This window comes from Leptonychotes weddellii, chromosome 4, assembly GCF_054177405.1.
Source record: "Leptonychotes weddellii isolate Sample4059 chromosome 4, ASM5417740v2, whole genome shotgun sequence".
In the NCBI taxonomy this organism is placed as follows: Eukaryota; Metazoa; Chordata; class Mammalia; order Carnivora; family Phocidae; genus Leptonychotes; species Leptonychotes weddellii.
In genome coordinates, this window is record NC_138372.1 from 138,940,431 (window position 1) to 138,967,630 (window position 27,200).

The 27,200-nt window shown below is 41.7% G+C and overlaps 1 protein-coding gene across 2 annotated transcripts in view; it reads left to right on the plus strand.

Moving 5' to 3' along the window:
- The window catches only part of GRHL2 (grainyhead like transcription factor 2), a 107,674-nt gene that overhangs the window by 61,917 nt on the left and 18,557 nt on the right, over positions 1-27,200 (plus strand). Inside the window, exons 7-11 of one of the 2 annotated variants that reach the window (XM_081816319.1) lie at positions 1,542-1,700; positions 7,635-7,722; positions 8,184-8,323; positions 12,659-12,690; positions 24,084-24,178. In XM_081816319.1, the coding sequence (XP_081672445.1) occupies positions 1,542-1,700; positions 7,635-7,722; positions 8,184-8,323; positions 12,659-12,690; positions 24,084-24,178 (514 nt within the window). The remainder of the gene's footprint in view (positions 1-1,541; positions 1,701-7,634; positions 7,723-8,183; positions 8,324-12,658; positions 12,691-24,083; positions 24,179-27,200) is intronic. The other variant, XM_081816320.1, reaches the window with a different exon arrangement.

Here is a 27,200-nt window from a genome sequence, read left to right on the forward strand (position 1 = left end):
AGCTCTTTGCTTTTGCAGGGCTGTTCTTTTTGATATTGCTGTGACACACAAGGTCAAGGGTTTGAGAGTGAATGAAAATTTCAGTGGGACCAAACTTGGGTCACATAGTGCATCGATGAAATGGTTTTTAGAATACATAACTGTACCGTTTAAGAACAATGAGTGATTTAAAGTTTTATGTTAAACAAAAATAATAAATGTGGTATAAATGAAAAAAAAAGCTTGGTTTTTCCCAGAGACCACTTCTAAATATTGATGTACTTACCACATAAATATAGGTAAATATAGGTGCTGCACCCATTCCTTTATTCCATGGTAAATCAACTGTAAATGATACACCCACGATGTAAAATAAGGATAAATTTAGTCATTTATGCTCCTTTTATTCCTTCCAACATTTTATGACAAATTATTATTTTTAGTTCTTCTGTTGGTCAGTGCTATAATCTTTAGTAATTTATTGGAGCTTCCATTTTTTTTTTTTTTTGTATTCATGTTATTTCTGTTGTATCTCTTGATGCCCCTTGTTTTAAGATGAGAATGCCAGTGAGTTTACGACATTTCCTCCCTCCTATTTTATGTCTTACCTTCACTAGCTCTTCTTTTGCTTTTTCAGTAACCTGGAAGTATATTAGTATTTACATTCTGCCCTTCAGGAAAGGATTTTTAAAGTGATTTAAAGAAAAAGTTGAAAACCAAAGCCAAGAAGTGACTTGTCCTAGGTCTCTTAGCTTGTTAATGTTAGAGCTAGAACTAAAGCTTAGGGCTTTTAGGGGGCACCTGGCTGGCTCAGTTGGAGGAGCATGCAATTCTTGATCTCGGGATCATCAGTTCAAGCCCACACTGGGTGTAGAGATTACTAAAAATATTAAATAAACTTAAAAAAAATAAAAGTAAAAAATAAAACTTAGGGCCTTTGACTACCAATCTCTAGGGGGTTTTCTATGGATAAACTCACTAATTGATTCATTACATATTTATTGAACGCCTGCTCTCTGCTGCACACTACATTAGGTACCACTAATACAAAAACATAAGAAATGGTCTCAAATCTCAAAGTTAAGAGTCAGGTAGGAAAAACAGATATATAAACAAATCACTGTTTCAATGCAGTAGTGTGCAAGGGAAGATGCTACATAGTTTTGTTTTTGTTTTTGTTTTAACCCCAGGTCAGAGATATGAGAGAGTGATATAATTAGAAGTGACAGCTTTAATATGTTGCAGAGATAGTGTTTTACACATCTGATTTATGCATGTTTGAAAAATAAGTAAGACTTTGCTGATACACTTGAAGGAAAGTATTGATTGTCTATTTCAAGATTTAATGTGAAAACAATTTTTATATATTTAAATTATAAATTATGTATTACATCAAGTTTTATGTGCTCAGCATGTTCTTATTTCAGAGTACCCAAATATTCTTAAGTTGTCCTTAGAAGATTGTGTAGTATTTTGATTCCAAGTCTAAGGCTTATGCATTTTTTAATAGACCCTTTTTATGGTGACTTGTGAACTTTTTCCTTTCTTTCTCCCACCCTCAGATTTTCATCACTGTGAATTGCCTGAGTACAGATTTCTCCTCCCAGAAAGGGGTGAAAGGACTTCCTTTGATGATTCAGATTGATACGTACAGTTATAATAATCGTAGCAATAAACCCATTCATAGAGCTTACTGCCAGATCAAGGTCTTCTGCGACAAAGTGAGTAAAGATCATAAAGGTATCTTTGTTATTAGATATTACTTTTAATGACATTTCCTCCTTATCACCTTCTCTTGTCTAGTGGTGTCAAATTAATCACCTTATAAGCACACTGGGAGTTGTAACCTTTCATTTTCAATTCCTATTAGATATCTAGGGAGTCATCAGTCAACTGTATTTTTTTTTTTTTTTAGTCAGTCATTTTACCACTAATTTAATGGCTGATTGACATTGCACTGTGCTACTCACGTAGGTAAGTTTTTACTGGGTATAAGCCTGTCCCAGAGCATATCAGTATAACCTTTATTATTTTATGGGTTAAATGGGGTCGCATCCAGAGCTTTTTGGAATAGAAATGGCACCTATAAAATAAGTTCATTAGTCAACATGCACTCAGGAGGAGATATAGTTTTTTAATCTCTCTGAATCCCACCATAAGATGATAGAGCAAGTAGAATAGCAAAGCTTAAAATCCTGTGGTTATGTGACATGAGATCCTTACAAATCCCAAATATGAGTGGGAGTAAACAGCCAGTAGTTTTGAGACCTGTATGATATCAGCATCATGAGGGAAAGCAATGGGGCTACTTGATAACCGAAGAACAGGAAACCTAAAAAATTGCCCCAAGGTACTCACTAGAGAATGAAGTGTGCCATCTGAGGACAGCATGTGAAGCCAGGGTGGGAGGGTACAGATCCTCTAGATTCCAGTTTGCTATTGCTGGGAGATGCAAAGGGATGGAATATTGAAGTGTTTGGGGCTCTGAAAACTCTGGAAAGTTATAAAGTTCCCTTCTAGGGCAAAACTGGGCTCCAAGAAAAAGCTGTTGGGAGTAGAATCCAAGTTGAATTGGACTCCCTCCACTCCTCCAAAAAAAGGGGCAAGGAAAGAGAAGTTCCCAATAAAAAGGACGAGGAGAAAGGATACAGAGTAGACAGATCTCAGGAAATACAGACTATTTTTTTTTATCACTTTGTGAACACATCAGAAAAGAGAGCATGAGAACCGTGAAGTCGGCAGAACTATCTTGGTCCACTCATTTCACTTAAAAATAACCATCAGAAAAGAAAAACAGTTGAATCCCATACAGTGTCTCATGAAAAAAGAGATTAAGAACAGCCTGAATTCCTTGGGGACAATGGGTACCTGCCCATGAAACAGATGATACCTATAACCTATTATTCCAAAATGAGCTAAATGAAATTAAGAAAATCATAGAAGTCATGAAGATCAATATAAATATAATTTTTCACATAGAAAAATTCGTGAGTTGTTTTGAAAAGAATTGTGATAGAATTCAAGAAAGAATTCAGAAATAAAAGATTAAAATATTTCAGAAGTAAAGACTACATTAGATGTAAAACAAGAATGAATAAATACACCAGGGAATGCCTTAAGAGAAATGATAAATCAGGAAAACTGAAAGTATAAACTATATATATAAATAAGTATATGTAGATTTAAACAGCCTACTACTTACTTGGGAAAATTAACCCAGGATAACCAATACCTGGTTGTTAACTTATGAAACTTTAAAAATATTCTTTGGGCATCTAAGTAAAATAGAATAGAACAGAATAGAACAGAATAGAATAAAAAAACCACTTGTAAAGAAACTTTTATCATCAGACTTTCAACAGCACTCTCAGGGACAATTAGGTAGCCTCCCCAGTATGGGGGCCAGTTAAGTCAATAGACACAGCTGTTGTGTAAATGAGAAAACAGTGGGTCAGTTGCCAGAATCACACAGCAAAAAAGTAGGGGAGCTGGATGCAAATATACTATAGGGTTTGATTCCAAACCCATACTCCTTGAATTGATAAACAACTGTACACATAAAAAGCCAAAATGACAACTGATGATTCAAAACCTCAACAAAGAGCCAAGGTAGCCTTTAAAAACAAAAGAAAACATATAAAAATCAGTTAATATCTTTAAATCAGCATATTAAACATTAAAAAAGCATTTTCAGATGATGTACAACATGGAAATTCTAAAGTACAAATGGGACAGCATTTAAATAATTTGAATTGCCTCACTGTATTCCAAATACTTTAAGGGAGATTGTAGAATCCCCCTCCAGGAATCTCCTTCTTGGAAGTGGGGAGTGGGATTAGGGGCAAGGAGAAACAGAGGGAAGGATGAGATAGAGACTGGGCAGTCCATTTACCTTTACATTGCAGCTGGAATTGAATGTGGGAAAGAGCAGCCTTAAGGGATGCTCATATAATTATTTTTTTCAACAGTGTTGATATGACAAATACTAAAACTCAGAACAGAAGGAAAATGCAGGATGAATAGAGAGAGTGTTCCATTGTTGTTCACCTATGCCCTAGGACTCTAAGAAACTAGTGCTATACGGTGTTTCCAGGGGTTGGTTTTTCGTTTACTTATCCTGATGCTAAGGATAAGGAAGAAATCTCAAGCAGGGTGTATTAACCTTAACTGCTAGTCATTTTTCTAATAAGCTAGATACAAAATGTTGTGCTGTAATTTGCCATATTTGCAGCTCTTATTTCAAAACCCAGGCAAAACTTACTCCTGGGAGATTAAAAAGAGAAAAAGTTTAATTTTTCCACTTTTCAAATGGATGTATAAATGCAAATGATTATTTTGAATTCTCCTCTAAAGCAAAAGAACTAAGAGCTATTCCATTTTAAAATCATTACGTTTCCCAGTCACAATCAAGAATCTTAAACAGATGGAGTTCTGCACTATTTGTAGTTCTCCAGCTTTATTTATAATTAACACACCTGTGAGAATCAAATAAAGACTTACTCTGATTTTTTTTGATATTATGATATTACTATGGAAATACATGTTTTTGCATTAAAAAAAATTTGGGATCTGTCTATATATCTACCTGTGTTAATACCTATGTCTGTGTCTTTATATCTATATTTAATTACTTCCATTATCTTTCCTGAAAAACAAGAATTATAGTAGTATAAATAGTAAGTACATATTGAGCAAAACTTGAGAAATAAAGCCATGTTCTTTTTTTAATAATAGTTTTTTTCTCTTTATTAATTCTTGTTTGGAAAGTGATGGCTATTTGGAGGTGATGACTATTGAAGATTATGAAAAGCTAAAGATACCCCTGCAAACCATCTCGGTACCTTGGCCAACTTTCAACTGGTTATGGACACACTCTTAAAATAAATTTAAGAGAAATTATTGAAGTGTCAAATAAAGATAGCCATCACCTCTCAAGAGGTGGCAAGAGTGATCACAATATAATCAGGAAATCTTCAGGCATACTTTTTAAATCTAACACTCCAAAGTGAACATTTAGGTAGGGGAAATTATTTTCAAATGATAAATTTGGTCTTTGTAGCAAATTATACTGTTCTGGAAGAGCTAGACTTTTTTGCACTTTGATAAGAGTGGAAAGAAGATCTTTTCGAAGACTTAGGTCACAAATAATCAAAGGAAGTAAAGGAATTCATGGAAGGTCATGTTCAAGGAAGCTTTCTCCATCTTAATTAAATATATCTAAGCTTCCCTGGGGCATTATGAAGTCAAAGCTTTATTTTAGAAATAGGAACTGTGGTTCTCCTAGAAATGTTTGGATACTATCCAGACTTGTTTTGTCATGCTGATATCTGAGCATTCTGGGCAGGAAATTTCTTATATAGACATGGCACCAAGACTAGGCTCTGTGGGGAGCCACTCTAGCTTTTATGTTAATCTATTTGGTTTGGCATATCAGAGAATGCCTGTAAAATAATAAGCAGACTTTATTGCCCAAAAATTGACACTGAACATATATAAGTCTTGAAACAAATTAATTGCAGGCTTTTTCCTCAAAGTAATAATACAAAATAAGGCACCAATTTAGAAATAAATTAATTAATAGTTTAACCTGAAATAAAAACTGCTTGACAGTTTTAGAAATAAAACTGCTTGACAAACCTTGGCGTATATCTTCAGTGAGTTGTAATTTATATAGATAGAAAAAGTTTTACGTTTTTATTTATATTAAACAATATGTTGTACAGAACTCCAGGTACATAGAAAGATGTTTTATGGACTCAACAAAAAATGAATAATAGGAGACTTTTGCTTATATCTCACATCAATTTCAACAAGGCAATGTCTGTACATTTAACACTTTATTTTCTCAAAATATTGTATGTTATCTAGATACAAAACCTCTGCAAAACCTTAATATATCATGAAGAAACTTCCAAAGGGTATATTTCTATATTTTATCTCCCTCTTGCTCTGAATTTCCATGGTTTATAATTATCCATGACAGTTCAAAACTTATAAGTGAAGCACTATAAAATAATTACTCCCTTTGGGTAGTAAGAAGTTTTTTGACATAAAAACATATTTAAAATATCTGGTTAAACTATTAAATCTGTTCAGATCTTATCTATGTAAAGCTCTTAGAACTCACCTGGCACAGAGTAAGTGCTATGTAAATATTAGCTGTAATTACTCATTTTTCAAGAATTAGCTCTAATGCTATCTCCTTTTGATGCCTTCGTTGCCCACAAATCTCCACATCTCTTGTGTTGTGCATTTACTTTGGCCAGAATTGGGAATCTGCTTTTTTTTTTTTTTAAGCCAATTTAATAAACAAAACATGTATTTCATTGTTTTGATTCAAAGCTTTGTAAGTCTTTTTCTGTAAAGTGCCTATTTCATGACTCTTGTCCATTTTTTAAATTGGTGCATTAGTTGTCTTTTAAATTTGAATCATTATTTATATTAAGGATTTAGTACCTCATGATATTTTGTTGCAAATATTTTCACAATTTTGTCCTTTGCCTACTAATGGATTTTTTTTTTTTGCATAACAGGATTAAATTTTTATATTTTTAAAATCTCTCTTTTTTGTGTGATGAGTTAGGGGCAATTTTTAATTAGAGGTTGCCAGCCAGTGTGTGCTTCACCACTCCTTAAGTATACTGTCACAAAGGGCAGGAACTGTAAATGTGTATCTGAAATCTAGGGCAGGAGTCTAGTCTGAGGTGTCTGTCTGGATGTCACCTGTCTAGAACATCATGGAAATAAGGGTGCAGGTGAACTCTTTGCAGCAAGAATGGAGAGAGAGAAAGGAAAAGAAAACCACTGGAACATATGTATTTGGGGGTTGGGAAGAGGAAAATGAGTTGGCAAAGCGGACACAGAAGAGTGACAATAATAATAATAATAATAATAATAATAATCAGGGAATCCTTGAAGGCCAAGAAGGAAAGAGATACAAGGTGATGGTCAATTGGTTAAGTAGAGTGTGATTTGGCAAGAGAAGCCAATGAAAAAGTCAGATTACCAGGAACAGAGGAGCAAAAAGGAAGTGAATAGACCAAACTTTTTTCTATTTGGTTGAACAAGTACCATCTCCAAGCACTTATGAACATATTAAAACGAAAACCAAAATCATACTTGTATGTGCAAAGCGATCATACATCTTTTGTAGTTTCCTTAGGCCCCCCCTCGTTTCCACTACTGTAATGATTTTTGAAAGTTCCATGACATCGAGCAAAGGAAAAGTTTTATAGGGAATTCAAATTCAACTTTAATGCTCTCTCGGTGCCTAGGAATGATGTTAACAGGCCAGTGCTTTATCTTAATGACATTTTATTATAATCGCTAAAGTTACTTAACCGGCCTCACTGGGATAGGAACCTGGGCCTGGTCTTTCTGTGTGGATTCAAAATTGAAGTTGTATAAATAGGCAGGATTTCAAAAAAAGGGGGAAATCTGGAAGAAGTGGGATCACTCGGAGGTTGAAATGTAATACAGACTAAGGATCTGTCTCAGCCTTCAGAACCGAGGCCTGACCTCCCTGGAGGCACAGAAATGGGGCTGCCTGCTCTCTCTTTACCCCTGGTTTGTTTCTTATCCTAGAGACTCGTATGTGGACACTGTTTTTGCATGCTCTGGTAACATAGCTGGCATTGTTTGTTTTTCCCTGGTAGGGAGCAGAAAGGAAAATCCGAGACGAAGAGAGGAAGCAGAACAGGAAGAAGGGGAAAGGCCAGGCCTCCCAAACCCCCTGCAACAACTGTGAGTGTTGCTAAGGAGGGGTGGGCTCTGGACAGGCCACACCCACTAGGGGAACAGGTGGAAAGAAGTGGATGGTGGGTGAAACTATGGATATGTGAGGGGGTGGCTTGCTTTTCCCTAGCCTCGAAGACTGGGTGAATTGTCTCGGTGAAAAGCAAGTGGAATCACATGATCACAGATTCCTTGTGCTGGGAGGGACTGTAATATGGAGACCAACATCTTCCTCCTCCAGACGAGGAATCTAGGGTGCAGAGAGGGACGGGAGTGCACGAGGGGCTTCACCTCAAGAATGCTCACCCGAAGTTCACGCTCTTTCTGTTGGTTTGGCAGTGGAAGAGGGGGCGATTGTAAAGTGTGTTCACATCTGTGGCTTTTGGAAAGCTTCAGAGGAGAAAACAGGGAACTCAGACTAGGGCTCACAGCTGAGAGTTCTTAGTCATGCATAACCCTCTCACATCCAGCCTCTGATGGGAAGTTGGCGGCGATACCTTTACAGAAGAAGAGTGACATCACCTACTTCAAAACGATGCCTGACCTGCACTCACAGCCGGTCCTCTTCATACCTGATGTTCACTTTGCAAACCTGCAGAGGACGGGACAGGTAGGACCTACCTTCTAACATCCACCTGCCATCCCTCCCCAGGGCCGGTGGAGCTTTAAGACAGAATCACATCAGGCAGTGTTGACCTTGAAAATAACCTCTGCACTCCATGCATTCCGCGGAAAGCCAGTCATTCCATAACAAAACGGATTTTTATAGAAAGGAGTGTCTCAGGAGAGGAAACTGACTTAGTAAGGGGAAGAAGAGAGTGAGCTGGTAGTAGTGAAGTGTTGACAAAGCAATGAAAGAGGAAGAAAGTAAGGAGGCTGATAAACCCAGAGAATTTTTGTGTTGTTGGTTTGGTCATGTGGGATCAACCTGGTGCAATAGAGCTCCATCTAATGGTGGGAAATTGAACTGCACCTATAACTTCAGAAAGTTGCCCAAGAGGAAAACTTTTTGATTACATAAAACCGTATCAACAGTTTTTCCCCCTAGTAAGTTAACAGTTCCCATTGAATATGTAAATTATTCCACACCAAAAGAAAAATGAGATTGTAGACAAGCCTTTTTAAAAGTAATTCCTGTGTTCTAGTTACATCTACAAGCGAAATTAAAGAGCTAAAATTAAAATAACATGAATACCCAAATAATTAACTCATTATGGTAGCTCAAGTTGATGAAATATTAGGTGGTCACTAAAATTATAATTATGTAAATTATGTAGCAACATAGGAACTAGTTATGATAATGTTCAGTGCAAGAAAAAATTAGAATACCCATTTGTGTCTGTACCGTGATTCTAGATATATACCTGAACTTGAAGGTAACAAAAATTGTAACACTTGGTGTGTAGGATTAAATGATGGATGATTTTTTCTTTCTTTAATATTTTTAGTATTATTTATTTTTGTGATAAATTAAAATAGAGTAGGAAAAAAAATGTACTTCCCTAGCATTAGCCAGATTTGTCTTTCACTAAATCAGTTGGGTTTTAGTGAAACTTGTATGGGTTAGTTTTCTTTTAAACTCAAAATCCTCTGAGGAAAAGTTTGTTTTGAGAAACAGAGGCATAGTTTTTCTCCCATTCTAAGTGTTCAGACACTCAGTGGAATTGACCTTAGTCAGGAGGGGAAATCGTTATTGGCTCTACTTGCTCCTTCTGAAGAATATACTGTCCCTCCCCGTGTTGTTTCATTATAGGTCTGAGACAAACAGTTATACAAGCAGGGCTTCTTTGTTGCTGCTCATGACAGAACATGGTAACAAAATAGTATAGTTTTTTCTTAGAGTGCCTTCCACTAAAAACTAATTTAACAATCCCATCTTGTTTTACTTGTTCGATAGGAAAAAGGTCACAAAGGGGAAAGAAGATTTATCAAACTATGAGTGCCAGCACCTCATTTTATTTATTTTTTTAATTCCCAAGAGTATGGTGATTTGTTTATTTACAGTCTTAGCCCCATAGGATTTTATGAAGCTGGGTATCCATACTTTCCAGAAGAAGGGATAATTGAGTTAAATTGTTCTTTCTGTTTACCGTCATGATTCTGGCTTCAGCTCTGTGTCAAAGCTGACAGCCTGACCTGTTCTCTTGGCAACATTTCCCTGAAATATACAAAGCTGTAAATGAATCTTCAGAGGAAAAGTGACCAAGTCTGTGAGTCTTCTGGCCTCACTTGGCCTCTCCATGTTGGAACTGGGTTCCTAGCCTGTGGCCGAATCACAAGGGAAATATAGCCTGTACAGTCTTTTGGTTTTAGCAGTTGCAAAGCAGCTCAGTCAGTGCCCCTAGGTCATTGGCGAAGTTAAGTTCTGCAATCTGGGGCCACCCTTGCAGAGCCCTCAGGCTTCCCCTGTGGCCTTGGAGTCAAAGTTAGGGGGGTCAGTGAGGGAGGGAGCCTGCCTAAGCTCTGGGCAACAAAGGAACACAGTCAGCTGTGCTCTGGAACAGTGTGTGAATATTCTATGGTTGATCAACTTACTTGGCCCAAGGACAGGAGCACCTACAGTGTGGCTAGCTGGGACTTAGAGTCTGCCTTTTTTTGGAAGAGCTAGAAAGCAGGGAGATGGGTCCAGAGGTAGGAGGGAAGCCGGCAGTGCCATGATATTAGAAGTGGGTGTGGGAAGGTGGCTGATTTTGACATGCGAAACAGGATCCAGCCGTGGCGGGTCAAAATGTGGGCCAGTTGTACCATAAATGGGGCCCCGGGGAGGGGGAAAGGCAGGTGATGGTGCGCAGCTCAGTGACCACAGCAGACACAAGCCTTGTCAAAATCAGCTACATCAAAGCTCTGTTCCGGCTCTCAGGGTCAGTGAGAGACCCCCAGTCACATTGAGGGCTCAGGAGCTATGGCACAGTGATTCCTAGTCACCCAAGAACATGGGCTGGGGAGTGGGTATTTTCACTGACAGCCCACATGTTCCCTCCGCCTCTGTTACCGATTCACGTGTGGATTCATCAGACAATTATCAAAAACTAATATGAGTGAATGAACCCAATGTGCAGGCACTATGGAGATCTTAGTCTCCTTCTCTTCACATCAAATCCCAGATAGTCACTGGGGCTTTTCTCTGGAATGCCTTTAAAAACAAGTGATAGGGGATCTTGGGAGAAACTGTGAGATACAGAGGCATCATCTTTCTGATCAGACTGCCTCAAGGCACCTGACCCCAAGGAGGACTTTGCTCTTCCCTCATAGCCTCGAAGCTGTCTTCCCCATTGTGGTTTGTAAACTGCCTTCCCCCAAAGAATTCAGGTTCCCAAGTTCCATTCCAAGTCTTTTAAATCAGAATCTCTGAAGAGGGTTCCATATTTTTTATGCACTCTATAAAGTTTGAGAAATACTCTCTAAACATTAAATCCATGCAATAAGACCTACAGCCAACAAGGAAGAAACAGTGGGTCATTGTGAGAGAAGTGACCAGTGCAAGGACAGGGATAGGGACAGTGTAGTAGAGGCCATTTAGGAGGGCAGGAAAACACTTAAGAGAAGGCTGCTTCATTTTGGGGTCACCAGTCAACTTTGCAGAGAGCCCTCCGTGACCCTGTCATATAGTCAGGGCAGATGCATTATGCCACATTTAAAGAAGCTAGCAAAAAACAGGCCAACATCAGGAACTTTTTCCCAAAAATCCAGTTCTGTGGCCACTGCTACGGCCCAGGCTCCCTCACTTATGTGGGTCACTCCATATGCACCTAAATAGTCCCACTTCTAGAATATCGCCGTGGTGGATGCTCCAGTGCCACATTGAAACCTGGGATATGGTGGAAGAAAACATCTTGCCTGTGCTGTTTTCTGTTAAAAAGAAACGAAGTATACAACAGTAGACATAAAAAGTTTTAAGAGGATAAGTTCCCTGTGGAAATCTTGCTAATGACTAGAATGGCTGACGCCCAAAGAGTCCCCGGGAACCGGCTCTGTTATACCGTGAAGTCTGGGTGTGACAGCATTCCAGGCACTGCCAGGAGCCTTTGAGAAGGTTTGTAAGGCGGGTGTCAGTCTAGGCAGAGCTTTTCTCCTGGGCAACTGGGGCAGGGACAGTGACGAAGTATACTAGCACCAGAAGTGACTGCTGAAGTTAAAACGTAAATGTCTGATGCTAACTTGGGTCCTGTCCTTCACCCAAGTAAAAATGGTCCTGAAGCACATGGATAAAGCTCAGGAAAGGCCTGCAATTAATTTTTATAAATAACTGGGTCAAGAGGACCTACATGCATATAAGATCCCCTATGGATTTCTGTAGTTTCATAAAATAATAGGGATGCTTCATAATTTCCTTAAACCTGATTCTGCCTGCCACCATGCTGACCACCTAAAGAAATCTGTTCTCAGAGGTCTTCTGGCCTGGAGCACCTCCTAGAGCTGCATGACCTTTTCCCAGCCTGAAGACAGTCGACTCTAAATGTTTGTGGCTGTGGGATGCCAGAATAACCCAGGCCCTTTCGGGGAACAGACGGGGGCCTGGGGTCGCTGCTGCACTGCCTTGGGACTCTCTTGCTCCCCTCCCTTCGCCAGAGCACATTATCTGTGGTCAGCTCACCTGTGGACCCGATGGGATTGGATACTCACACGCCTTGCTCCAGAGCCTTTCTAAACAATGATTTGTAGGTCCTGCTAAAATATTTCTTTAATGTCAAGGCAAGAGCTGGTTTAGTAGGTAATCTGATCAGAATGATTTCCAGTTTTACTTCCTTAAAATCCAAGAATTAACCCTAGGAAGAATATGATGTAAAATTTGTATTTCCTTGGACACACACACACAGCATCATTAAACAGATCTGCCTTTTGTCTTCTTTAAGACAGTGTAAGAGCCTAGGAAAGTCAGTGCATCACGTAATCTATTTCCATTTCTTGGTCTAACCCACAGTAAGCCTGTTGTTTTGTTCCACAGGTGTATTACAACACGGATGATGAACGAGAAGGGTAAGACACTCAGTTCTTTCTCTTTACATCCAAAGTCAGTTCATGTCAGTAGAAATGGCTGTTGGAGCACAGGATAACCATGGACTTAGAGCTGAGAAATGAGAAAGGCTTGACTCTGGGGCTGTCTGAGAGGAAGTTTGGGGAAATGCTGTTCTCCTTCCACCCCTTCTTTATCTCTCTCCTTTCTGTGATCTGCCTTTGAATAACTAGCTATTTTTCTAAGTGACACATCGCTTCAAGATTCTGCCTTTTCACCAATAATCCAGTGACTGAAATCTCTGGCCCCAACACAGGGTCAAGGTGAGCTTGAGGTGGGAGCCAGGGAGACAGCCTGCCCTGCTTAGTTAGTAGTGCTCGGGTCACCCATGTGGACCTCTTGAAGCCCTCACTCTGGGAAATGGGCCCAAGGCTAGTGGTGAGGCTGGTGAGAATGAAGCTAGGGAGGCTGAGAACCTAGTCACTGTCCTTGGGATTGTAGGTAAGAGAGGGTTTACATGGGGTCACTAGGGCTCCCAAGTGTCTTGCACATCAAGTTTCTGCATGGTGCTTTCTGTGCATTTACTCATTTTATGCACTCCTGGAATTTTAGAGACAAAAAGGAATCTTCAAGGTCATTTAGCTGACTCTCTCTTTTAAGCAGTTTAACAGTACACCACATGTTTGATAGGTAGTCAGGCAGCTTCTACTTGAACACTCTCACTGTATGTAAGCTAACTCATGACACCATTGGACAGTTGCAGCTCTCAGAAAGTTAGCTTATTGAATTGATGTCTACCTTCTTTTGACTTTCACCCATTGGCTGTAGTTCTGCTCTTTAGATAAGCCCCATCCATTCCTCCTCATTCAAACACAGTTTTACCTTTCAGTATCTCCACTCCAGGGGATACCACCAAATTTTTAATAGTTTGTTTCCCTAGAATTGGCTCTCAGAAATAAATATCTGTTCTCAACCATATGAGCTGGAGATTATATTGGGATAATTTCTTCTTGTGACCTGGACCCTTTTTTCTCTTAAAGCAACCTAGAACTACATTCATTTTTCTTTTCTTTTTTTTAAGATTTCATTTATTTTTGAGAGAGAGCGTGTGCATGAGAGAGAGAGAGAGAGCACACACAAGCAGGGGAGAGGGGTAGAGGGAGAGGGAGAAGCAGACTCCCTGCTGAGCAGGGAGCCCGATGTGGGGCTTGATCCCAGGACCCTGAGATCATGACCTGAGCCGAAGGCGGACGCTTAACCAACTGAGCCACCCAGGCGCCCCTCATTTTTCAATATCTATGTTACATTACATATATACCACTAAAATCTTGGTTTGCATTATATCTGTATAACTAAAATCTCTAGATAGTTTTTTTCAGACTATAGTCAAACTGGGGCTTCCCTATGCTTATGCAATTAATATATTTATTTATAAAACATTTCAAGGTGATGTAAGTGGAGCAGATATTGCTGAGTTCATTTCCTAGAGCAGAGTTTGGTAAACTACAGCCAGAGGGCCAAGTCAACCCATCACCTGTCTTTGAACAGTCCATAAACGTTTTTGTTTTTTTTTTTCTTTTTAAAGTAGGCTCCATGCCTAGCGTGGAGCCCAGTGCAGGGCTTGAATTCATGACCCTGAGATCAAGACCTGAGCTGAGATCAAGAGTTGGACGCTTAACCAGTTGAGCCACCCAGGCGCCCCTGTCTCTAAACATTTTTAAATGGTCAAAAAAAAAAGAAAAATCCAAAAGAAGAATAATATTGTGTGACAAGTGAAAATTAAATGAGATTCAAGTGTCCATAAAGTTTAATTGGAACACAGACATGTTAATTCCCTTATGTCTTATCTGTGGCTGCCTTCCTGCCCCAGGAGCAGAGCTGAGTAGTTATAACAGAGACCCGTGTAGGCTGGAAAGCCAAAATATTTACTAATCTGACCCTTTACATAAGAAAAAGTGTGCCACCCTCTGGTCTAAGGGTAGAGAATTAGGTGCAGAACCTTGCCCAGGATCTGACCTCTAAATTCAGAGTTCTGAGTTTTCTAAATACCTAATTAGATTGTTCTTTTTATGTTGGCACATAGGTAATAGATTCCCAGTGGCTGGAAGGAGCAGAAAGATTAGCACTATCGATTCTAATCTGTTACTCACATATTTTGCCAGGGACCGTGTGGCGTCACGGGAAGAACAGGGACTCTGAGCTTAGGAAGCCCACGTTCTGCCCCAAGGCCATTGCTTACCAGTGTGAGGCCTTGGGCTGGCTCCTTGACCTCTGGCCTTCGGTTTCCTCAGCTGTAAAATGAGGATTTTGGATGAGGTGATCTTCGAGGTCTCATGTAGCACTAACATTCTACTCTTCCCTTCTCTGGGAGAAGTTAGCCTCATAAGGGAGAAGTGCCTGAGACCCGAGTGCTGCTTCACGTGCAGACCTCCCTTGGCAACCAACCTCAGCCTACACTGTCCTTCCTAGCAAGCTGGCAACGTTTAGGTGGCCAGGTGACCTATTTCTAACTCGTGTGGCTTGGCCTCTCTGTAAGAATTACCCTCTGTTCTTGCATAATCATGAGGCCCGAGGCCCGAGTCTCTGTCTCTCCTACATCTAATTCAACTTCAGTTGAGCACGTGGGTGGCCTTGGAGCCTCAGTGTTAATACACGGTTGGTACTTGGCTATTGTTATGTGTGAAAGTAATAATTAGCATTCACTGGATATCTTGGCTAGGCACAGGACTAGGTAGGCTTTCTGTGTTGTGTTGAATTCTCCCAAAATTCCCATGGGGAAGATGCTGTAATTGCATCCACTTTATAAAGAGCAGTGGAACGTTGGACGGGACAGTGTTCTAAGTCACACGGCTGGTGGTGATAGCGACAGGATCGGAGCCCGGCCTAGCGGCACTCCCCACATCCCACTTTAGCCATCATGCCCTGGCACCTCATTCTCTTCATTCTTGATCTGTGGCTGCCAGTGCGGCAGAGACGGGCCCCCGTCGTGATAGCTTTCTGACCTTGACAAAGGCACATCCTTGGCTCAGCCTCTTGAGTGCGGGACCCAGATTGTGACAAGCCCGGAGGGGTGTACCTGGCTGAGGGGGTCAGGGCAGAGTCCTGAGGGGTGTGCCACCTTCCTTGGCGTTCACATGGCCTCCATCAGGACTGTCTCTGGCCAGTTCGTCACTCCCTGCCAGGCAGAATCAGTTAGTATGAAAGCATCTGGTTAAGCGCCGGAGAGCAGCATTCACTGAACCAGCAGCCGGAGGAGGCGTAGCAGAGGCACTCCACTCCCTCCGCCCGCAACTCCGAGGCCAACGTGGTGGTCGGACACAGACTTGTTCACAAGTACAGCCTGCTGGCCTCAAGTGCCGGCCAACCCGAGTGTGATTCAGGAGGGAAAGTAGAGGAAATGCAGATGAGGTGGGATGGGGAGCCATCATCAGCCAAGTGCCTAAATGGAACAAAAAGGGGAACACCTGTTTGCTCCTGCCTCTTTGATGATAAAGTGAGTATTGGGGGTGACTTCGGGTGCTGAGTTTGGGCATCGACAGACCCGCGCAGGTTTGTTTCATAGGCAGGGGATCCAAGTTAGATACAGAGGCTTTGGACGCCCCTTCTCAGCAGCAGGCCTCTTGCTGCAATTTGGAATCACCTGGGGAATTGAAAAATAACTCACATACAGGTAGCACCCCCATGGCTTTTGATTTAATTGGCATGGGATGCAGTGTAGGTACGGAGACCTTTTTAAAGTCCCCAGGTGATTCTAAAGCTCAGCAGTGTTTGAGAACCACTGCTTTGGAGCCAGGCGCCATGATTTGAATCAGGCCTTTACAAGCTCTGTAACTTTATAACAACTTTTTGGAGTCTCATCTAAAAATAGCAAATAATAATACCTACCTGATAGAGTTATAAGCATTAGTATGCCAAATGTCCTGGCATGTGGAAGGTGCTTTCAAAAAAAAAATCATAGCTGTAATTATTGTCGTTAAGGTTCCTTTACTGTCCTTCAGTAAATGATACTTAATTGAGAAATGGAAGAGAGGGAGAGGAAGAAGGATGGAAAGAACAAGCCAGAGAGGAAGAATTTTCTGTGGAATATGGGCCCTTAACAAGGGATTCATGAATGGCTCTTATGGGGAAGAGGGAAGGGCTTTAAACTCCTTGAAATCATATGTAAGTTGCTATGCAAATGTCACATATGGTGGGAAATGCTATTCTGTTCCATTACTTCAGGGGATCTGGTCTTCATCCCCATCTGACCTCTAGTTCCTAGAAAACCCTTCTTGCCTTAATCTCTTGTCCACGGTCACCCCATGGTGGTGCCCCCATTCCAGCCTGCAGTGAGGTCCCTTCAAGTTCAGCAGCTCTGTAGCTTTCACACTGCATTTGGGGCACAGGGATCCTTGGCAAGTTCGGCAGTCCTGTGTGTGGAGGACAGTGGTATCCCTCCAAGAATCTGCCATCACCATGGTGCTGCCGGGGATCCTCAGACCACAATCCTCTCCAAAAATTTCTCTTATCCCCTTGCTTCTTCTCAAAGGCACACCATCTTGGGGCCGCATTGTATTATCTCCTCAAAAGCTGAAACTTTAGGAAAACAAAAGCCAGGAGAAGGTAAAGGTTGGGCAGGGCAACCCTGTGGATTGGTCCCATACCAGCTCAGAGAGACAGCTCCCCAGAGTGACTTCACTGGTCATGCTGAGTGACGCCAGCAGAGGGCCCTCCCATTCCTCTTGCAGGAGGGAGAGTCCCATAGGTGTTGCCAGACCGAACCATGAGCTTGGTTACAGTGTTGCTGAGGAAAAGAGCCAGTTCTGGTGCTCATCTACCATGGAAGCCAACACTTTGGCTCAAATTCAATACCCTTTGGAGAAGTTAGAGATTACTAACCAATCACCAGTGAGTGCATTTAATCAACATGATACTAAATCTAAAAAGTCATCACCCTGTGTTCATCAGCACAAAATAAATATCTTCTAGAATTCTGCACTACTTCTTTCAAAGGAGCACTTTACAGAGCTCCAGATACTTTTCTTTGATAAGATTCTCAGGGATGCTAAGCAAACTATGAAATCATAGCAAGGTATGATGGGCTCTGTTTTACCACAAAAACATAAATATAAGGTGGTTAAAAATAAAGGACCACTTCCCCAATTTCCCAAGGAGGAGCTGAAAACATAAAGCTTTGGGGCCGGTTTGAATAGTTAAACCATTATGGATATCGCCAAAAGAATCAATGATTTACTGATACTTGCTTGGTTAATTAACATAATTCAGAAATGTCTGTTACATTTACACTTTCTTCAAATTCTTTACAATTCATCTTTGACATCGGGTCTTTCTTATCACTAAAATTATGTTTTATGTCCTCTCACACTGTTTATCAGGGTTATTCTTTCCCACTACTGTGAGAGTGGACATACAGCACTTAAATCCTTATCTTCAAGTCTGTCCTTGGAAATTTTATCCAAAGCCACGGATACTGATTCTCATAACATAGAAATAGTTACACAAGTGTCTGCCACAATGTTGCCTCCCATTTTCAATTGTTTTTAATTAAAATTTTTATTTCATGATAATGGCAGATCCATATGCAGTTGTTAAGAAGCCTAACCCCTTTCTGATTGATATATTTTTATTTTTTACTGTTAGATATTGCATTAAAAAACCCACCCAGTAATACTGAAATCTGCATCGGATAAGCAAGGGAGGTTTTAAAAAATATTTAAAATATTTTCATCAGTTTCTTACATTCGTATCAGTTATTCTCACTTGTATACTAGTTTCCTATTTTGCAAACTGGAAGATTGGAACTAAAGACTCCTTTTATAAATTTAACCCATATTTACTCTTTCCACTGCTCTTCGTTTCTTCCTCGACTTCTGTGTTTTTCCTTGGGATTTTTTTTCCTGCTGAGTGAAGAACTCTGTTTAATATTTTTGTTGCTGTTGTTGCTATGGAACTTTTGGCAAAGAATTCTCTCATATTGTTTGTTTATTATAAATGTTTTTATTTCACGGTCACTTTTATAGGATATTCTTGCTAGATACCAAATTCCAGGTTGTCAATTACTTTCTTTCAGTTTTGGTTTCCATCATTACTGTTGAGAAATCATATATCTGCCTTATTGTCGCTGTTTCAAATGTGATCTTCCTTCCTTCCTTCCTTCCTTCCTTCCTTCCTTCCTTCCTTCCTTCCTTTCCTTCCTTCCTTCCCTCACTCCCTCTCTCCCTCCCTCCTTCCCTTTCTTATTGTTTGAGAGGGCTGCTTTAAAATGTTCTTCTTTCTTTTAGTTTTTCAGAATTTTTATTAATATGTTCCTACATGTAGGTTTTCTTTATTTTTTCTGGCTTGGTATCTTATAGCACTTATTGAATCTGTGGGTTGATGTCTTTCATTAGTTTGGGAACAATATCAGCTATTATCTCTTCAAACAGTGCTTCTTATCTGTTCCCTCTCTACACTCCTTTGAGATTTGAAATGTGTATTAGAACGTTTTATTGTGTCCCTGTGTTTTTTATGTGCTTTGCTGAAACGTCCATCTTCTTTGCTCACCCTGTGTCAGCCTGGATATTTTTTATTGACCTAACTTTCCACTCTGTTAAATTCATCTATTGAGTTCTTAATTTCTGTTATTGTACTTTTTAGTTCTAGGGTTTCCACTTAATTGGTTTATTTATTTTAATAGACTCCAGCTCTGTATGTCTTGTCATTTGTATTCATGAACACAATAATAACAGTTATTTTTAAGTTCACATTGGTAACTCAATAATATGCTGTGAGTGTGTTTTCTGTGGGCCTGTTTCTATTGTCTGTTTTTCTCTTGGTCCTTTTTATTAGTATATTTAATAAGCATTAGTTGAATGATGAATAATGTATGTAAAAATTACAGAAGATCTAGATGACCATGTTTTTCTCTTGTGAAGGTTTTCCCTATCCTCTGGTGTGTGGCCTGAGTGAATGCAGATCACTGTACTCCAGTCAGGGCAGAACTGACCCTAAGCTCAGTTTCAATTTGTATTAGCCTCAGACTACTTCATCCTAACCCCTAGACTGTAGCTCTGAGGGACTTTCTATGGGCCCTCTTCCTTGGTGGGATCTGATATGTGATTTCTGTCTCTTTAGCATGGGGAAACTACTAAGGCCTCCTCTATGATTTTCAAGGACTTTCTGCTCAATTTCTTAGTTTCTTGTCCTGTGCAGTTTAGGGACTTGGCAAGTATCTAGGAAGGAGTACTGCATTGTCTGGTTCACTTTTCTGTGCTTCCTTACTCTCTGGAAGTTTTTCCATAAGTCCTAGATGCCTTTGCAGCCCCAAACAAAAACTTCTGTTTTTCTAGCACTGTGAGATTGCCAGAAGCTGTGCAGACTTTATTTTTTTTCCCCCTTGCATATGTGCCTTAGCTGGGGTTATCACCTTCTGCTCCCAAACAAGAACTGGCAAATGCTCTGAGGGAACAGTGGCTCACTGATTACCAGCTCATCTCTCTGCATTCTCTTCCCTGAGACCTCAGCTCCTCAAGCCCTGACTGCCCCATCAGCAGTCTCCACTACTTTCAGGAGGTCTTCTGTTTGTTTAATTTTATATAGTTTTCACATTGTTCCTGGCTAGAACATTGGCTTGCCACAAGCTACATCTTATCAGGAACAGAAATATCTGTATTTCCTCTTCAAATGATCCTTCTGGGGCCTACTAACCTAGTCATTTATTACTTGCATTTTAGAGCGCTTAACTATGGTAATCATTACCAAATCTATGTGTGGGTTCTGTTTGTTTGTTTTGCTAATTCTGCCAGATGAATTCTATCAGTACCCCAAATTAGCACTGATTAAAGTCATTTTGGAATGGTTACCCATAGAGTAATTTGTTACTGAAATTGAGATCCTACTCCATACTGTGAGAGACCTTATAAGGACTTGAACATAAGGGAGCCTCCTCTTTTCTGAGGCTAACGGGGGGAGGGGAGGAAGGTCAATTTATTTGGGGGCATACATGGTAATTGGCGCATGTAGACCATAAGCAGAGCTGTGAAATAGACAAACTATGTCTCCATGCTGCCTGCGACTCATTTCTGTCCTTTATTTCGGTGCCTCCTCACTAGGCGCAAATGGCTAGTGCAGCTCAGCCTGGCGGGTATGGCCGGAGACCCAGGCTTCAGACCTGAACACCTTCACAAATGGTTTTTCTGATGAGACTTAGCAGTTCTTGGTTCATACCTCAGAGACTCTCTTTCCCTGACATTGACCCCACAAGGCAATGGCTTCAAATGCTGCTGAACCCGGAGTCACCCCATATATTAGCCACACATTTGCCAGTGAGATTGAGATTGGCATCAGAGAAAGTGCCTTCTCCTAGTTATACAGTCCTTCAGTGGTACAGTGCAGTATAATTGGACAGGACATTAGGAGACCTGACGTTTGTGTTCTTTTCATCTATCAAATGGGTCTGTCATACCTGCTCCTCTTTTCTTGCTTTGCTTTGAAAATAAATGAAACATTTGAATCCAGACCACACAAACTTATTGACTCCTGCTGGGTTTATAGATTTGAAAGTGTGAAAAGGCATTTTGAACTCCCCAGAGACGTGTGGCTTATCCAAGATGTTATTTTAATGGCAGAGTTTGTCATGACTCAGAATGGGGTGCTATCAAAAGTCAGCAGGACTGTAAGAATATAAATAAATGTTGCTTGATGAGAAAAAGAAAATCACTAGTTTAGGAACCCTCACACAGCATGAGAGCATGTCTGGTGATATTTCAGGCTATTTACCTATTATTAACCTACTGGTCACTGGCAGTTGTATGAATTCATTTTTAATCTTCTGCTCCTGAGGTCATTGTCACCCCATTTCCAAGACACAATGGAATAACATGAGCTGCTTTTATGATAAGGTAGTGAAGTTGTCACAGTGCCCTAACAACTTATTACCACCGTGAACTGGGACTTGAGTTTGAGTTTTCCCTCTAGTTGTTTTCACAGTTTGACTTGGGAATAAAAGAGAATGCTGACTCTTACTATCATTTCTCATACCTTCACATCATCATCTCAGATTTATTAGGTATCTTTATCATGAGTTTGTCCTTCAAAGCTGCGTTCTCTTAACAGCCTGTTTTACTTGTTAGTCACATCACCCTACCCTTACACACATTGAGCCTGAGTTTGGTTTTCACTAATATAAGGATAAGATTAGCCCTGGCTGGCTCACATGGTGTTCCTGAGACCTAACTGACCAAGATGAAAAGTACTTTGTAAAATGTGAAGTCTTTTTAAAAAATTGATAGACCTTTTTGGAGCACTTAACATATGAGATGATAACTTAAAGCATTGTTGGTTTAATAATTTAAACTATTAGAATTAATAGAAATACTTTCTGGATCATCCAAAGCTTTGTACCTTATGCTCTTTGTACCACTGGACCCCACCACTAACTTGACTTGAGAACTGACAAATAGCTTCATAATGACAGTGATGCCAATGAAGAATTGTCTTTGAAGCAGGGTTTTGTATTACCTTGGAAGCTTGGCATTGATGTAATGTCCACCTCCCATGCAGGAAGCTTTTCCAACGTGGGTCCTTAAATTGCACCAAAGCAGACTCTTTGCTCTCTGAGGGTATATGGAAACTTTGGCGTCTTTCAAGCTCTGTGCCATATTTATTCTTCTCCATATCTCTCTTTCTCTGATCTCTCCACCTTTATCGTCACTGTCATCATCTTCTCTAACACTTCGGTAGCACTTACGGTATATCCAGCCGCTGTGTGAGTGGTTTACGTTTGTCAAATTTATTTAATTCTTTCAACAGCTTTCTTTTAAAGACAAGGAATCTGAGGCTCAGGGCAGTTGAGGAGCTTGTCCATGTTCCCATAGCTAGTAAATTATAAAGCAGGGGTTTAAACCAAAGTAATCTGGACCCAGAGTTCATGTCTTAATAATCCTGTTGGGGGCGCCTGGGTGGCTCAGTCGGTTAAGCGTCTGCCTTCGGCTCGGGTCGTGATCCCGGGGTCCTGGGATCGAGCCCCGCATCGGGCTCCCTGATCAGCGGGGAGCCTGCTTCTCCCTCTCTGCTGCTCCCCCTGCTTGTGCTCTATCCCTCTTTCTCTCAGATAAATAATAAAATCTTAAAAAAAAATTATAAAAAAAAAATAATCCTGTTGAACTGCCTGTTTGGCGTTGCTTCATGTGCCTAGTAGTTCTAGGCATCTCCAAAGAAAGTAAAAATGTCTAAAAACCTGTCTACTCCCTTGAGGGCTTGAAGAATAGCAAGACTCCATTCAGGAGCATTTTCTCCATGTCTAAGCCAGTTCGGGCTGCTCTAACAAAATACCACAAACGGGGCGGGGCGGGGGGGGTGGCGCTTAAAACAACAGAAATGTATTTCTCAGAGTTCTGGAGGCTGGAAGTGTGAGATCAGATGCCCGTATGGTTGGTGTCTGGTGAGAACCCTCCTCTGGCTTGCAGATGGCCAACTTCTCACCGTGTCTTCACTGTGTCCTCTTAGGATGCTAATCCCATCATGGCCGCTCCACCTTCATGTCCTAATTACCTTTCAAAGGCCTCACCCCTGAATAACATCTTACTGAAGACTGGGGTTTAAACATATGAATTTGGGAAGACACACACAGGTAGCCCACAACACTTAGCACCAGTGACTTCTCTCCAATGATAGTCTGTGCTTCCAATTTCCATTCCTCTCAAAGACTCCTCCCCTTCCTTGGACAGGAACTTTGGGGGGAAAATGCAGAACCACCAGCACTGGCTCAGGTGGGGACATGTGGGGACTCAGCACCATATGGGGTCCAGGGGATACTAAAACCCCCTCCCAAGGAGGAGGGAAGGGCTGGGCGGCCAAGGTCTGGGTCTCTGGAGAACTTCCACTGCTGCAGTCTCATCTGCTCCAATCAGATGGAGCCATAGAACAGCAGGAAATCAGGGCAGCCTCAGAACTGAGAACCAGCCAGGGAAGCCCATCCCATTTCCAGAGGTCCCTGCTGTGCCCTTAAAGGGGCTGGCAAGAGAGTGTAGGACACTCAGGCCCTAGCTAAATGGGAGGAGCTAATAACTTGGAGATCATACAGACCCCAGGGTACATTCCTGCTGTCCCCACCCCAGCCCTGATCTTTTGAGCAGGAAGGGGGTTAGGTGCAGGATAGAGTGGGTAAAACCCAGGGGTCTCATCTTTGTGGATCCATATGCAGTAATAGGCAGTATGTCCTTGGTCCATGCCCTAAAGATATTGGCGTGTGTGTTCTGCCCCAGGCAGGGATGACTTGGGACCTGCAGGGGAGAGGAAGGAGGTTGCTGAGTGGATCCAGTTGTAGAGAACTAGGGATGGTACAAACAAAGGAAAAAGGTAGTGCCAGACACATACATGAACCTTTCTTTTGACTCCCTGCATGCTTTACTTAACAATTTCTGCTCATCTTTTCTAGCAGCAGTGTCCTTGTTAAACGGATGTTCAGGCCCATGGAAGAGGAATTTGGTCCAGCACCTTCTAAGCAGATGAAAGAAGAAGGGATGAAGCGAGGTATTTCCCCTCTGGCATTGCAGGGTTACCCACCCTCCCATCATGAATGGTGGGGGCACTTCACACAGAAGACTGTGCAGCCCCGCCCAGACCCGTGGTTCAAGGCTGGCCTGGGGATTGGTTATTGACGAAGGAAGTCCACAGTCTTCCCCTTCACTTTCAGCCCTGTCCTTTTAAGCACCTTAAGCAAATATATATTCTTTCTAGGCACTGGTTCTTTCTTTTGCCTTGGGAGCAAGGTAATGAGGGTACCAATCAGCCAGCAGTGAGGTCTGAGGTCAGAAGGAAACTTCTGCTGCACGTGAGACAGTAACGTCTCCCAAGCAGCAGCGGTTGAGAATCGTTCCAGAGATGCAAACGACTCATCTCAGACAGATAAATGAGCCTGTTTTCTGACATCACAACTTCTTCACTTTCTCTGTCAAGGGTCTTATTCTGCTTCATCAAGAGACTAAGAAACGAAGTGAGAGTGAGTCAGTGTTTTGCTCTGCCTTTCGATACTGTACATAACTCACTGTCCTTCATTGGAGGAAGAGGAGAGTGTGGGGAATGGCCATTGCCCTTCCTGTCCTGCTGTAGCCAACACCAAGAGCTTCCAGAGATCTTAGACGTAATGTGCTGGACTTCCAGTGAGTCAGGCTACCCTGTTAAATATGTTCGCCGTCCATACAGACTTGAATTTTTTGTTACCGAGAAATAGTATTTCTTTTCTACTTGTAGCGGGATTTGCATAGTGGTCAAGAACATCCCCTCTGTAGCCTTCCTCAGCCTTTCAGAGTTGTAGGACCTTGGGGAGACCCTTCGCTCCTTCGAGTCCACATTGTAAAACAGGGATGAGAAGAGTACCTACCTGTAGAGTTGCTGTGAGGATTGATGAACCTCAGTGTATGTCAGACACTTCACCCAGGTGCCTAGCACATAGTAAGCACTCTGTGTTCACTGTTACAGCTGTGACTTTTATTATTAGGTCTGGATCTAGGTACATGTGTTCATTGTGAATAAGTAATTAGTGCTTCAAAATGGAAAGAGCATAAATACCTAGGTGGCGTTAATTACATTAGCAACCTTTAAACCTTTAAAAGATTGACTTCACAGGCTTCCCATCAAATATTCAAGTGCATTTTGGGCTTTGTTCCTGCATGCCTTTTCTAGCACATACTTTAGAACGAAGGCAGAATTATATGGAAATCAAGAATTACACAGGCAAAAGTAATTGTAGCTTGCATCCATATTTAGTGCATGCTGGCTAGCCCAAAGGTTGTGTTTTTCAGATTATTTTGAGATTGTGAAGTCAGTACAAAAATTGCCACTGGGAATTTTATTGGGCTGTGACAAAAAGCAAGTCTATGGCCTTTGAAACATCTAAATCACAGAGACACACGAGGGCGCTGCAAGCTACCAGCGACCAAGCAAGTGGTCTCCTGGGAGTGGCTTTCCTTTGGAAAAGGACAGTGGAGTTACTGAGCCCCTTGCCTGGAGCTCCCAGTCGGAGCTGGTCTTTGACAAGCAAGAGGAATCAGGGTCAGTGATGGTTCCCATTGTTTATTTATTAGAAGTTCTCCAGGAGAGAAAATGATCATAGTTCTCCCCAAAGCCACTCTTTGTTGTTCTGCCTTTGTAGCCACTTCTCTGGGGGGCTCCGTGGGAGTCACTTGGAGCCTGCCCCTGCGGCTGTCTGCCTCTCCCCTAGCGTCTGGGACGCCTGCCGGCCGTCACGGCCACCATTAGCGGAGTGATTGCGTGGGCCCCGCCGCAGCCGCACGGTTGCCGAAGCTGCTGCCCGGGGCAAGCCGTGGGGGTGCGCTGTCAGCCCAGCAGGGGCGGGGGTTGGGGTGCAGCCCTGCCTGGCCTCTCTCCCACAACCTATCCACATGCCACCGGACCACCTCTAACGCCTTACCGCGACACCTGTAGCAAGGGAATCAGCCATACTATTTCAAAGACAAAGATTTTAAAAGAAGAAATTTGTAAATCCAATGGCAGCAGGACTCATTTTACTAGAACATGTTTGGGGTTTCCTTAGGGTCAGCCTGCTGGAAATGACATTTTTCTTTTGCGGCTTGCAGGGAGAACTTCCAGAATGTTTGCTGTAACAGCCACCCTTTTTTAATTTATTTTTTATTTTTTATTTTTTTATTTTTTTTTAAGATTTTTTATTTATTTGACAGAGAGAGACACAGCGAGAGAGGGAACACAAGCAGGGAGAGTGGGAGAGGGAGAAGCAGGCTTCCCGCCGAGCAGGGAGCCCGATGCGGGGCTCGATCCCAGGACCCTGGGATCATGACCCGAGCCGAAGGCAGACGCTCAACGACTGAGCCACCCAGGCGCCCCAGCCACCCTTTTTTTAAATTTAATTGTCCTCATCCAGTTGTAGCTGAGGTCCTCTGGTCTAATTGTTTCTCACTGTGCCGCTAACCTTGAGTCCTCTTATAAGGCCATTAGGCCACTAGATTGTTTCAGCTGAAATGGAGACTATAAATATTCCTCCAAAGGACTACATTTTGAAATCTTTGGAGACACGTTCAATCTGTTTATTTTTAATTGGTAGTTTATTTTTATATTTGGTAAAGGGAAGAAACTTTGCAGTACTTCAGGGTTTTTTCTCTTTTGTGTCACACACAAACCGAACAGCTGCTGCAGAGAGAAAATGTAGGCAGAGTCCTTGTGCGCCTGTGTAGACTTTGCCTTTATAAAGCAGGCAGCTTTAACAAAGTCCCTGGGACTGGGGAGGAGTGGGGGAAGGGGCAGGAGTTTGAGTTAGAGCTGGTTTCAGTTTCCAGCTCCAGCTTCATTCTTTCAGCTTGGTGGTAACTGTGACTCCGTTGGTACCTGACTGTGGTGGGAGGCTCAGCAGGGTTTCTTGGCGGCACATTCTTCCTGTAGTAGCCAGGCGCAGGGGGCTTCAGCCTTGGCCCTTTTCTTTCCCTCTGAAGTCAAAACCAGAAGCCATATTATTGGAGGAAGGAGAGAGAAAGCACAGGCAGCTCAGGGGGCTGGAGGGTCGCGTGTGAATGGCAGTTCC